This window comes from Sorghum bicolor, chromosome 1 (assembly GCF_000003195.3).
Source record: "Sorghum bicolor cultivar BTx623 chromosome 1, Sorghum_bicolor_NCBIv3, whole genome shotgun sequence".
Taxonomy (NCBI): Eukaryota; Viridiplantae; Streptophyta; class Magnoliopsida; order Poales; family Poaceae; genus Sorghum; species Sorghum bicolor.
In genome coordinates, this window is record NC_012870.2 from 68,435,586 (window position 1) to 68,448,652 (window position 13,067).

The following is a 13,067-nucleotide window of genomic DNA, read 5'->3' on the forward strand; positions in this document are numbered from 1 at the left end:
ATTGGATGATTAATCTAATGAATTTAGTCGATACTATAAGTACTAATATGTTTCTACATATTTGGTTGAACATGAGGATGGTTAATTATATTAAGTAATAAAAAGAAGATGGGCATTTTTTTAGGCCTTGTTTACTTGCAAAATATTTTGCAAAATGTGAATAGTATCAATTTCGTTTGTATTTGACAAATATTGTCCAATCATGGACTAACTAGGCTCAAAAGATTCGTCCCGTCAATTCCGACCAAACTGTGTAATTAGTTTTTACCTTCGTCTATATTTAATACTTCATGCATACGTCTAAAGATTCGATGTGACGGGGAATCTGAAAAATTTCGCAAATTTTTTTGGCAAAAGCCTTAGAACGGATGGAGTACACGATCCTGTCAAACGTGACTTATTTTTTTAAGGAATATACTTATTTTTTTTAAGGAATATAAACGTGTACCTTAAAATCAAATCGCTTTGACCATGGTTTCTATTTCTACAAATTTTACAGTTTGTTTTATTCCCCCAAACCACGTCCTGGTGGCTATCTCTGCCTAGCTTCTAGCTGTTCATTTGGGGGGAAGTACCACTGTACCAGGACGTGCCATACTGCCATCGTGGTCTTCATTTATTTAAGATTTAAGATTATTAATAAGAAGTGAACCGCGTATGACGATTGACGACCCGCCGGGTCAACTACCAGCGTAATTTCCGCGGTGGAGTACCACGAGAACAGCGTAGCATGAGAGCACTCACAATGCAAGACTCCATCACAGAGTTCAAGACAATTAATTACATATTATTTATGATATTTTGCTGATGTGGCAGCATATTTATTAAAGAAAAAGGTAAAAAAATAAGACTCCAAGTCTTATTTAGACTCTAAGTCCACATTTTTCGAGGTAATACATAACTTTAGATTTTATGATAGAGTCTGCATCGTGAGTGCATGAACGGCCTAATGCAGCACAGGACCAGTTGAAATCATACAATACAACAGCAGTTCCGTGTGCCGCACAAATTGAAATCATAGACGCCACTCGAGCGCGTTGTATATTACTACAGTGTAAAAATTTCAATGACACGATGTGATCACGTGGCACGACCCGTATAAAACAAGCGAACGGAGTTATGTATAGATGCTTGCCTTGATGCCTTCTCAGTCTAGCATGATAACAATCATTCAGGAAAACGTGAAATATCTCCTAGCATTTCTTACTTTTGGGAAGACGAATGCTACTCGCTCCATTGCAAATTATAAGATTTTATTTCTTCTACGTACATAAAATTTGCTGTACCTGTACACTTAGTTATACATTCTTTAGATACCTAGTTAGACCAATGTATCTAGAATAAAATATATCTTGTAATTTAGAACAGAGTAATTAGTAAACTAGACATTGTCATCTACAACATCGTTTAGAACACACAATCAGATCTCCACGCAATAAAAACTTTGCAAGCTAATAAGCTACCAAAAAGCTCATTGCTGGCTATGCTTGGGCCAACAAATCACGAAGACGGATCGACGGGACATGGATCATGTTTGTGCCAAAGGTTTTTGTTCGTTTGAGTTTATTTGCCGAATTTGTTAGCTATTTAACAGTATTTTTTTTCATAATAAATTAACGAATAATACTTTTAGCTATGACTTTGTAGACAAATAAAAAGAATCAAAGAAAATATAAAAAATACTTCTCATGAAACAAGATAAAGAGCATGAGAGGGATGGGTCTGGGCAGCACAGCACGAGGCCGAAGTCTCACCTCTACTCAAATGTACCAAGATGCTTTTATGTTAGGACGGTTAAACTTGGCAACACTTGAAACATGGAGATATAACATTGCTTAAAATCGCAAAGTTGTAGACAACATTTGAACAAGAAAAAAGTTACCAACATGCATAATAACAAATAATGACAAAAAAAAACAAAGGAAGCTTCCCAAGAAATTTCAAGCAAACAATAAACACCAAGCAATAACAAATTTGTAAGAGCAAGATCAATAATATAGCCAGTTTGCTTGTTGTCTGTAAGGTTTTTGTAGCCTTCTCTTAGCCCACTTATACAATTGTTATCTCTTCACTATTAATATATGACCCACATGTCCTTCTCACAAAGTTTATTAGTTCTTGTGCCCAAGACAGCTTAGGCCTTGTTTAGTTCCAAAATTTTTTGCAAAATAGTAATAGTACCATTTTTGTTTATATTTGACAAATAATATCCAATCATGTACTAACTAGACTCAAAAGATTCGTCTCGTCAATTTCGACCAAACTGTGCAATTAGTTTTTATTTCCGTCTATATTTAATACTTCATGCATGCGTCTAAAGATTTGATGTGACGGGGAATTTGAAAAATTTTGCAAAATTTTTTGGGAACTAAACAAGACCTAAGTTTATAGTCTGCTTCTCCCCTCTCTCTCTTCACCTCAACATTTAACTAGCTTATTATTATACTTGTTCTAATGCAAGTCTGATATCTGGCCATCTTGGGCCACACATCCACATGGTATCCCCACTTCCCAGGCTGACAACCAGAAACGGTAGTCACAAGCTGGAGTCAAAAGAGTGCCAAAGAGTGCTGTGTGCACATACTACCAAACTGCTCCTCGCAAACACACTTTATTGTCACATTCAGAAAACTCAGGTCGGTTTTGTGAGTTTGGAGCTTTGCATCATGGTAGATCTGAAAAAAGGAGCAATAATACATGCCATCGGCAACCCTAGTAGTTTAAATTAAGGTCACTGCTGTCAGCCATCGTATGATTTTGATCCAGTAGCAGCTAATAGTTTGTAGCTAATACTATTAGCTAAGCTAACACCTGTACGTATTAGTTAAATGTTGTTTAGATCCACTAGCTAAAAGGTGGGTGCACTGGTGGTTTTGTGTGTCTCTTCTATTTGCTATTGGTAGATGGAAGCACAAAAGTGTCTATTTACAATCTATTAGCTGAGTTAGGATAGCTAGTGAAATACTCCTTCTGATCATGAAAACTTCAATTCTTAGAATCCGTACCGGTTAAACCTTTTAAAGTTTGATTAACTTTATGTAAAAGAGCATCAATATCTATGATATAAAATAAGTATATTATAAAAATATATTCTATGATAAATCTAATGGTACTAATTTGGTACCACAAATTTTAGCTTTTTTTTTCTAAAAATTCAGCTAAAATTTAAAAAGTTTGACTTATGACAACTCTAGGAATTGAAGGATAGAGGAAGTAGTTATTAGCAAAGCACTGACCATTAGTTGGATCCGTTTAGATCTACCCTAACTAATTTTCGGCAGCTGGATGGATCCAAACAGGACATAATATAAGTATCTAACAGTTGCTAAGTGCTAATGAAGGGCGTGACGCATCGGTCTGACAAGCATTCAGCTCAGCATTCTACGAAGAAGTAGCGGCCACGAAATGCTAGGAGAAGATTGCCCACACTAAAAAACTGGGACAGGACAACAAAGGTGAAGTGCAGTTACACCAAATAGATTGGGGTCCAAGGACCTTTGAAAAATGAAAAGTCGAGGCACAGACTGGATGTCCCATATAAACGGCATACAAGACTGGCTTGATATGCTCATTTCGCGTAAGAGAACAGTATCTGTTTTTGAAAAATATACAGCCATTAAAATTGCATCCAAAATAGTATTTTCCCTCGGTTAAACTGGGACAGAAGGAGAATGATTCTTGGGCAGATTCTGCAAACAAAAAATTAGCCAAGGGAACGTAAAATTTCCCAACGAAGGCACCAGTCATACAACAGTATAACCTTCTGAATTTATCACACCGAATGAGAAAATGAGCTTCAAGTGCTCAATTTTTTTCCTTTTCCTTTTTTGGGGTTACAGATGCATGCACATTCCCTAGTCCGTACCACACAACTAGACTGTGAAGCCCAAGGCTAACTCTATGACCTCATGGAGCACAAGCTCATGCCACTAAAAACAATCTATTGCGCCTCAAATTGGACAACCAGAATTTGAACCTTTGTCGGTGGAGTAGCTATACTCCCACAACTTCACAACCAAATAAAGAGGTGTCTCAGAACAGGGAAAGAGTCAAAGTGCACCAGATCTCATACTAATCGAGTAAATTTTAGGAGGCTTATATAAGAAGTCTAAATACACTTGTAACGGCCAAGAGTAACTAGATTAGTCATCCATCTTGTCCAAATCGCAGTTTGATAATGTGCAATGTGGGATGCTTATAAGCAGTAAAAGTCCCATACAGAATTCAATCAATTGCCTAGCTCTGATACTAGACTTTTTGTAATCCTTCAGAAGGTAAACAATAAGAACAAACCAATTTGGGATAAGATCAGGAAGTCAACCCTAAGAAAAGCAATCATTTCATTTGTTCCATCACAAGCTAAGAAGCATACACAGGATCACATAAGCAGGAACAGAGAACCAGGATTGGTACTACGCAGAAAACAATATGAAGTACTTAAAATAAAGCATCACAATAGTACCAGAAAATCAATAGTCTTCTCTGAGGAGAACTGAGAGTCGCTTGGCGCTGATATAGTTCTAGATGCCCATAATACCTTAGCCCTTAAACTGCCACTCTCTACGGCACATGGGGCAAAGGGGTGTGGATGTTTGAGAATTGACCCACTTCAGTATGCAATGAAGATGATAAGCATGGTTGCAGGCACCCCAAATGAGTGGGCAATCGTCACCAGGGAACTTACAGTCAGGGCAACAGCCATCAAAAGCCATCCTGCATATGCCACATGTCTCATCCTGTGCATCCCACGTCCAAGAAGCCACTGCATGCCACTGAAGAATCTTGACCTTCATAGTGTTACCTGGCATGCAACAATATATGCATGAGGGTTGTTATACTCACTGCACTGTCATATGCCGAATCCATCGAAAAGTAATGTATGGACAGTTTGAATTAGTATGATAGTATCCACTATGCAGCAAAGAAATCCTCAACCAACTGATGGAGAAAGAGATATTTGGACTTTAATATATTATTGTTCAGAGTGACTCTTAACAGGAGAAAAAAAGAAACCATAGTAAATACGGTTTCACCAAAATACAACCCCAAAATCCAGAGAGGTCTCAGTCCTCACAGCAATGCCAGTGCCAGTAGAGAGGAGAGAGTAGGACGTGAACTAGTGATGGAAAAGTTCCTTCAGGGTTGCTGGATGCTACATAAGAAACAATGCCCCGGAACTGGATCAACAGGATTACTAACTACATGAGAGAAATTTAAATAAACTGTAGCTAAACCAGTATCACCAACGCAACCAACATTAGACTGAAATAGACCAACAAGTCAGGAAAATGGCATTACCAATCTGTAACTCTCTTCAGTTACATTACAAGGAATCAGCAACTGAGAGAAGAGACAAATGCACAGACGGCTTCCACCAGCACAGAAGGGGTTTAGGGGCGTCCACCAGCACAGCGAAAGGCAGAGAAGGGGAGCCGACCAATGAGGAAGAGGCACTGGAGCAGACGGCGTGATCCGAGAGGTCATGAAAGTCGGTGGCGTGAGATGTGGGATCAGCGGCTGGTATAAGAATCCGTCCTCGCTGGCTTGCAGGGAGGGGATTGCGCTATTGGGCTGAAGCTCGTTATTCCTGGTAAGTGGCAATACTGGACCAATTCAGTGCTTGAGCCCCCAGCTCGAAGCCTACATTGCTCTTAGGGCCATGTAGATGTCCTTAAGACAAAACGTTGGCATTTCTCCACAGAAGTTCTGCTTCCTCGCTGAGTCCGACAACACACACAGTGGCAGACCTAGAATTCCATCAAGACTAGGCCTCTACCTAGCAGGGTCCCATTAATATTATACACAGAATTAACTAAGACAAAGATAAAATTTCTGGTTGATATGATGATTAAACTAAAATTGCTAAAAACATAGTAAGGTAAACATGATGAGATGAATATCTAGTGTCTAGAGAGGTGGTGTATTCGCATCTTCCACGTTTGAAACTGAGAAAGAAAAAATAATCCGCTGGTATTCCTTCAGACCAGTTACCAGATAACCAGAAGAGCAGGGAGGGAGAGCACTCAGCACTTCAGCAGGGGCCGGACAGCCGGAGGCAGGATCCCGCAGCCCGGGATGGCCGAACGGAGCCTCGGAGTCGGTCAGTCGGAGGTCGGCCGGCAGCCGGCGCGGTGGCCTGCGCTGCTGCTGCTGCGCGGAGCCGCGGAGGCCGGAGGCCGGCCGGCGCGGTGCCTGCACGGAGCCGCGGAAGGCGGCTGGCAGCCTGCGCGGCCGCGGGCTGGGGGCTCTGGGCGGCTGGCGGCGCGGCCGCGTAGGCCGTTCGTGTCGAAGGATTCGAGTAGTCGACGGTCGGAGTCGGACGCGCTCTCTGCTGACGGGGTGAGAGACGGGCAGAAGGATCCCCAATCTTTGGCATTGGGCCTTGAGTTATGGGCCTAAAAAATACATGGGGTATTAAGAGTAATTGGGCCAACTACTAGGGCCTGGGCCCTAGGGGCCATAGGCGCAGGTCTGCCCTGAGCGGTCCACCGCGCTGTTCAGATGCTCTTAAATTTTCAATAGTTTACAAGTATATCAATCTTGCGGTACATACATAAAATATTAAATAAAAATAAAAAATAATTATTTTTACAGTTTATCTGTCATTTGCGAGACGAATCTTTTGAGTCTAGTAATTTAAAAAAATAAAATGGATCTCCACAGGCCCTAAAAATAAGGACGATCTCCTCACTCCAACCAAACTGCGGACCGTGATGTCCTTTATAGTCTCCAAACCAAACACAACTAAGTTCTCTTCAAAACGATTTTTTTAAAGAAGTTCTCTTCAAAACGTAGTAATTTCATATTGTACAGTGATTCACTGGAAATAAAAAAATATTGCCGTGTTCCAAAGAGGGGCCTTTAGTCGCATTGCAGTGCCTCCTGAAGTGTATCAGGTCCGTAACAAAAACACGTGCGCCATTGTGCCATTTTTGGAGCCCAGTAGCCGGACCTGGGACGTGTTCAGTTCCTCAAATGAAAAATTTTGTGTAGCACTTTTTTTGCTTGTGATAATTATTATAACAGTACACGTTACACGGCGCGTTAGCTTTGAACCAGGCGTGACAGAACCATATGATCTAGATCTACCGGTCTTCACAAATCGCCAACAGTTCGCGCGCGGCAAAACACTCTCCCTGTTCCAGAAAAGATATCGTCAACAGTTCGTGACAGAATCATATAATTTCCTTGTTCCGCAAAAACTAGGACCCTTCTTCTGTCTGAAGGTGAAGACTGAGGATGAGGACGGTATCGGTAACCTGCGGTGTACACGGTGACGTATCTCCGGCTGGGTTCTGGCCTGGTTTCCAGCAGGCAGCATCACGGCATCGAACGACCGCTCGAGAGAAACTCGGCTCCAGGTCCCCGCGGACAGCTCAAGCCCGACGTGCGCAGACTGGACGCCGAATTCGCGCCGGCTCATCATGCACCGACCCGCGCCGCCGCAACACCTGCCTGGAAACCATGTGGGTGCGGCAGGTGGAATTCAGGCCATCAGGGTCGTTTCACACGGTTCTCTCGGCAGGTACACTGCTGGATTAGGGCACTCACGACTCTATCATAAAGTCTATCATAAAGTCTAAAATTATTTATTACCTCGAATAATGTGAACTTTGAGTCTAAATAAGACTTAGAGCAAGTATTATGGTGGGCTGTAAGCTGGCTAAATGCTGATGTGGAGGAGAGGAGGAAGGAGAGAGAGAAGCAGGCTGTAAGGTTACAGCCAGCTTAGACACAAAAACCAAGAAACTTTGTGAGAGAGATAAGTGAGCCATGTATTAATAGTGAATAGCTAACTATTGTATGAGTGGGCTGCAAGAAGGCTGTAAGGAACCTTACAGCCAACAAGTGGACTGTATTATTAAACTTGCTCTTAGAGTCTTATTTTTTCTACCTCTTTCTTCAATAAATATGCTGCCACATCAGCAAAATACTATAAATAATATGTAAATAAGTGTCTTGGACTATGTGATAGAGTCTTGCATTGTGAGTGCCCTTAGGGCACTCACAATGCAGACTCTATCATAGAGTCTAAAGTTATTTATTACCTCGAACAATGTGGACTTGGAGTCTAAATAAGACTTGGAGTCTTATTTTTTCTATCTCTTTTTTCAATAAATATGCTGCCACATCAGCAAAATATCATAAATAATATGTAATTAAGTGTCTTGAACTCTGTGATAGAGTCTTGCATTGTGAGTGCCCTTATACAGCACATGGATTAGTTAGCTGGACTGGACCAGTTTAAAAACTTCAAACAAGATGTGAAACGCGCAGGTAACATGACCAGGTCACCTTTGGGAGTTCAGAGACACACAGTGGCAGAAGAAGAGCACTTTATCGAAGAATCTGTAAACATGGCAAGATCACCCCCACCCAGAGCTTATGGTTGAAATCAGACACCATTTGGAGGGGTTTTTTTCCATTCAGAACACGGAAAAGAAAGTCAGGCTGAGCTGAGGTGCAAAATGTTTCTTACCCTCCCATGATTCAGGTGATCATGTCCCTATCATAGAGCGCTGAAATAAAAGTTTAGAACTTTCCTCATCGGAATAAATGCATGGAAGACCGGCTACGCACAATTGGCAAGATCTGCTGATGATGAAGAAACGAAGCAAATGCAGTATCATGCTGGTTTGTAATTTTTTTTTCCTGACCAGCGACCAAATTGCACATGAGCACAAGAGGAGAAGTATTAGAAAAGTATTATCATGCGAAGAAATTTTCTTTTCCGAGATTCAATTCTTCTTCAAACATGTTTGGACAAAATTAGGGGTAATTAGCAGGCAGCGACAAGCAAGCTCAGAAGAGCCACTAGTTCTTTTCCTATAACCAGAGGGGGGCCACAAGTTCTCTACACAATCTCAGAACAATTTCTCTTCCACATTTTGGGAGCGAATTAGCGAGTACATCCGAGAACCATTCGTCGCGCGTTGTAGCTCCACCTTCCACCATCCCAATAGGATAGAATTTCACCGAGATACCGGGTTCTGAAAAAAAAATATGGGGGAAATGGAAATTAGAGGCGAATTGACATCATAGATGATCACTTCAATCACATGAACAAGCTAGTGCTATCTTGCTGCTTAAAAGGTGAGCCAAAAGGATGACAACATGTGTTGAGGAGCTTGTATTGCTAGAGATCTGCCCCATGTACTTGTGACTTCCCTAACCATTTCAGGAAGGAACGATGTATGATGAGAGGCACAAGGACAATGCCAATCAATCGTACCAATAGTCCATACAAACAGTAACATGAAGATTAAAAGCTCCTGAACTTGCTGGGCAGTGGGCACAACCCATTACCCAGGGGGAAGGGGACATGACCCATGCTCGGGAACCAAAGCAGCCGGCTGTCGCCGTTAGATGTCCGAGAATATTGAGAAGAAGAAGGGAGGACCCGATAAGAGGGGGAGGGGGGAAGAAGAAGAAGAAGGCGTGATCCGTACCAGCCATGGATGAGCTCGGAGCACTTGGCCTTGATCCAGCGGAACCCCCTGCGGAACGATGCCTTGACTTTGCCCTCCACCGAGTAGGCCTTGTAGCTCGCCACCCGCCGCCGCCTCTTCATCTCCGGGTCGCTGAAGCACCACGCCGACCCCGCCCCTCCGCTGCCGCCGCTCCTGGTGGATACCGGCAGCGGCGGCGGCGGCGACCTGGCGGGCGGCTTGACGACGATGTCGAGGCGCCGGTCGCCGTACGGCACGACCTCGTTGCGGTAGGGGCGGTCGTACTCACCGGCGGGGGCGAGGGCGGGGCCCGCGTAGGGGCGGTACGCGCGGTCGTAGTCGGCGGCGGCCATCGCGAGGCGAGAGCGAGACGACGCGGGGGCAGACTGCGTGGGGAATCTCGCGGCGTGGCGTTTGTGGAGAGAGAGAGAGAAACGCCGCTGCCTTTTCCGTTTTGTTTTTATTTTTTCTGCTTCGGTGTAGCGCTAGCGAGAGTAGCGACTTGCGAGCCAGTTTCGTTTTTAGAGCATCTCTAAGACCTTGGCTAAAATTAGTTGCCAAATTCTAATGTTTAGCCATTTTGTAAAATAAAAAACTTTTTAAAAAAAGAGATCTACAACAGCCTTGCTATCAGATAGCTAGTGTCAGTGGTTGGCTATATATGGCCAACGAAAATCAAAGAATAGCAAACTTTCTATTTTACAAAACCAAATAGCACATCTGTTGGAGGCTATTTTTCTGCTATACAAGTTCTAAAAGGTCTTCATAATAAGAATAACAAAGCTGTTGGAGTTGCTCTTAGAGGCTGTTTGGTTTACTGCCACCGTTCGCCATGCCTCACCTGCGGCAGCCACAACACTGAGGCTGCTGTTTGGTTTTCTGCCCATGTGCATCATGCCATAAAGTGTGGCTGCCATCATTCTGTGGCTGCTGTTTGCTTTTGGTTAATTTTGTGGCTGTCGTAGCTGTTTCCAGTAAAAAACTCGCCACCAGTGTGGCGGCCAAATTCACAGCCACACACGCCACAAGTTTGGCGCTGGTGCTTGTCACGGTAGCATGGCAGCCATGCAAAAGCTGGCAGAGCCATGTGTGGCGTGGCAAGTTTCGGTAGTGAACCAAACAGCCCCTTAAGCTTCGGTAGGCCGCCGTATTCTCTAGATTAAAAAGTTAAACCTCACTTAAAGAGCAAATATAATGATAGCTATAGGTAGGTTGAATGCTGAGACGAAGGAGAAAAGAGGAGTGGGCTATAAGAGCACTCCTAATGTCAGTTTCAATGGAGTTTTTTGAGAGTTTCATGTACATTAAATATGCAAATGTGGCACTATAGTAATGAAGAGAGAGATGATAAGAGTTTCATGGGAGTAGAGAGAGTTTCATCCCCATAAAACTCCAATGCACTGTTTCTAAAATATAGATGTGTTGGAAACTGGGCTATGAAACTTCCATTGAAGATGGCCTAATGATAGAAACTATTTAATTTTTATAGACACTATATATAGAAACTATGGTCCTAATGGATAGTTTCTATAGAATATTTTTTTACTCAATCACATTCATTCTCTCCACATTTTTAGCAAATTATATCACTTTATGTCTTGGATTCTGTGTAGACATGGTTTCTAACTTAGACTCAGTTTCTATGATTTTTTTTCTCTCTTTAATAACTCTCTTGCCACATCAGCAAAATGTTTAAATGACACTATAATTAATGTCCATAGAAACCATGATGGTTTCTACATTGGGGGTGCACTAAAGTTACACCCAATTTAGACACATAAACCTAGAAACTTTATGTTTTCTTTGTTAGAGAGACGAAGGTCTGGTTTAGTTCCCAAAAAGTACTTAAGAAATTTTAAGATTCCTCGTCACATCGAATCTTACGGCACATGCCTGGAGCATTAAATATAGATAAAAACAAAAAACTAATTACACACTTTGCTTGTAATTTGCGAGACGAATCTTTTAAGCCTATTTACTTCATAATTGGACAATATTTATCAAATACAAACGAAAGTGCTACAGTACCTGAAACCAAAAAAAATTACCAACTGAACACGGCCGAATATGTCACATATTAAGGGCTTGTTTGGCAGGGCTCTTCTACGGCTCCGGCTCCTCCAAAAGAGCATTGCTAAACGTTTTTATAGAGAAGCCGTTTTTAAGTAAAAATAAGAGAAGCCAAAGTTGTTTTGGCGAAACCATAAATTATAACTTCTCTAAAACGGCTCTCTCCTGAGAAGCCGTACCAAACACCCCCTAATAATGAATAACTAACTACTACTATGAGTAGATTGACAGTAGGGTACAAAGTCAATAATTGACTGTATTATAAACATTGTTCAAAGTGATTTCATTTATGTGATTTATGATTTTTGTACTCGAATTTTATGTCCAATTCAAAAATACCATATGGCGGTTAGGATTCGAAATATACTGTTTGTAGGCTTAGGTGCCATTTGGATCCCAAGTTGTTTTGAGAATGCAGATAAAAAGAATCACAATAGTTTGTTGGATTTTGAAATTCTAAAAATATGTGAGTTAATATCTCTATAAAATCTAGGGTATTTGGATGAGAATGTAAGATCATGAGATTTATTTTCTATCTAGATTCTCAAAATCTGGAGGATCTAAATGACGCCTTAGAGAGAATTACTAGAAGAAGAAGTCTTTTTTTTTTGTGGCCGACCCAAAAGGGCATTAGGACAAGATGGCGGTGGTGTTACCGTTGGGCAGAAGAGGAAGATGGTTGGGCAGCGTAAAGACAAGGGGATCATAGTGATAGCCTAGCTTGCGGTCGTCATAGATGGTGCTAGCAAATTAAAACTATCTCCATCCCAAAATATAACTCATTTTAACCTTTTTAGAGAGTTAAAATATTTTAAGTTTAACTAAATTTATATAATAAAATAATAAAATTTATAATACCAAATAAACATCGTTAGATTTTTAATTAGTTATATTCTCATATTATAACATTTTGATGTCAAAAATCTTTATAACTGTCTTGATTTTTTTTACAAAATTTGAGATGCTTAGACTCTTCATGCAAGTTAAAATGGCTTATAATGTGGAATGGAGCTAGGAGTACATCTGGTAGACTTTTTTATGCTTCAATACATGAAGTACATTTGTACTATATGAGCTTTAGAACAAACTCACATTGTCATACCATATATACTCCCTAGTCCCTTCATACTACCTATAAAGAAAGTTGTTTAGGACAATGATACGATCTTTAATACCTAACTTTGACTCTTTATTTTTATAAAAAAAAATATTTATCAAAAAGTGGTATATGTATATTTTTATGAAAGTGTTTTTCAAGACAAATTATTCATATGGCTTTTCGTATTTTTCAAACTCAATAACTTAAAAGTTATTCATAATTTATATTTTTAATGTTTGATCACACCTTATCCAAAACGATTTTCTTTACCGGTATAGAGATAATACGCGTGCGCAGATACTGTGTGCAAATTAGACATAAATCTATATGCAAAAGATACATAAGACCACTACATGCGAGTACCCGATCAAGAGCCAACCGCTCGTTCGCCCCTACATCCAATCCAATGTATTCTATGTTTGGATGAGATTCTAAAAATTCGCATTCTA

General features: G+C 41.0%; 2 protein-coding genes across 3 annotated transcripts; both read right to left on the bottom strand.

Moving 5' to 3' along the window:
• On the bottom strand, positions 4,283-6,284 carry LOC8081092 (anaphase-promoting complex subunit 11). 2 transcript variants are annotated; one of them, XM_002467948.2, is made up of 2 exons: positions 5,992-6,284; positions 4,283-4,801 (listed from the first exon to the last, which is right to left on the bottom strand). In XM_002467948.2, exon 2 carries the CDS (start codon positions 4,791-4,793, stop codon positions 4,539-4,541), a length of 255 nt encoding a protein of 84 aa, XP_002467993.2. In that variant the 5' UTR covers positions 4,794-4,801; positions 5,992-6,284; the 3' UTR covers positions 4,283-4,538. The 2 variants fall into 2 exon arrangements, with proteins under 2 accessions (XP_002467993.2, XP_021311646.1); XM_021455971.1 differs by lacking the exon at positions 5,992-6,284 and adding an exon at positions 5,299-5,950.
• On the bottom strand, positions 8,694-9,935 carry LOC8081093. The gene is made up of 2 exons (XM_021458545.1): positions 9,450-9,935; positions 8,694-8,990 (listed from the first exon to the last, which is right to left on the bottom strand). Coding segments are annotated over exons 1-2 (354 nt in total). The 5' UTR covers positions 9,803-9,935; the 3' UTR covers positions 8,694-8,989.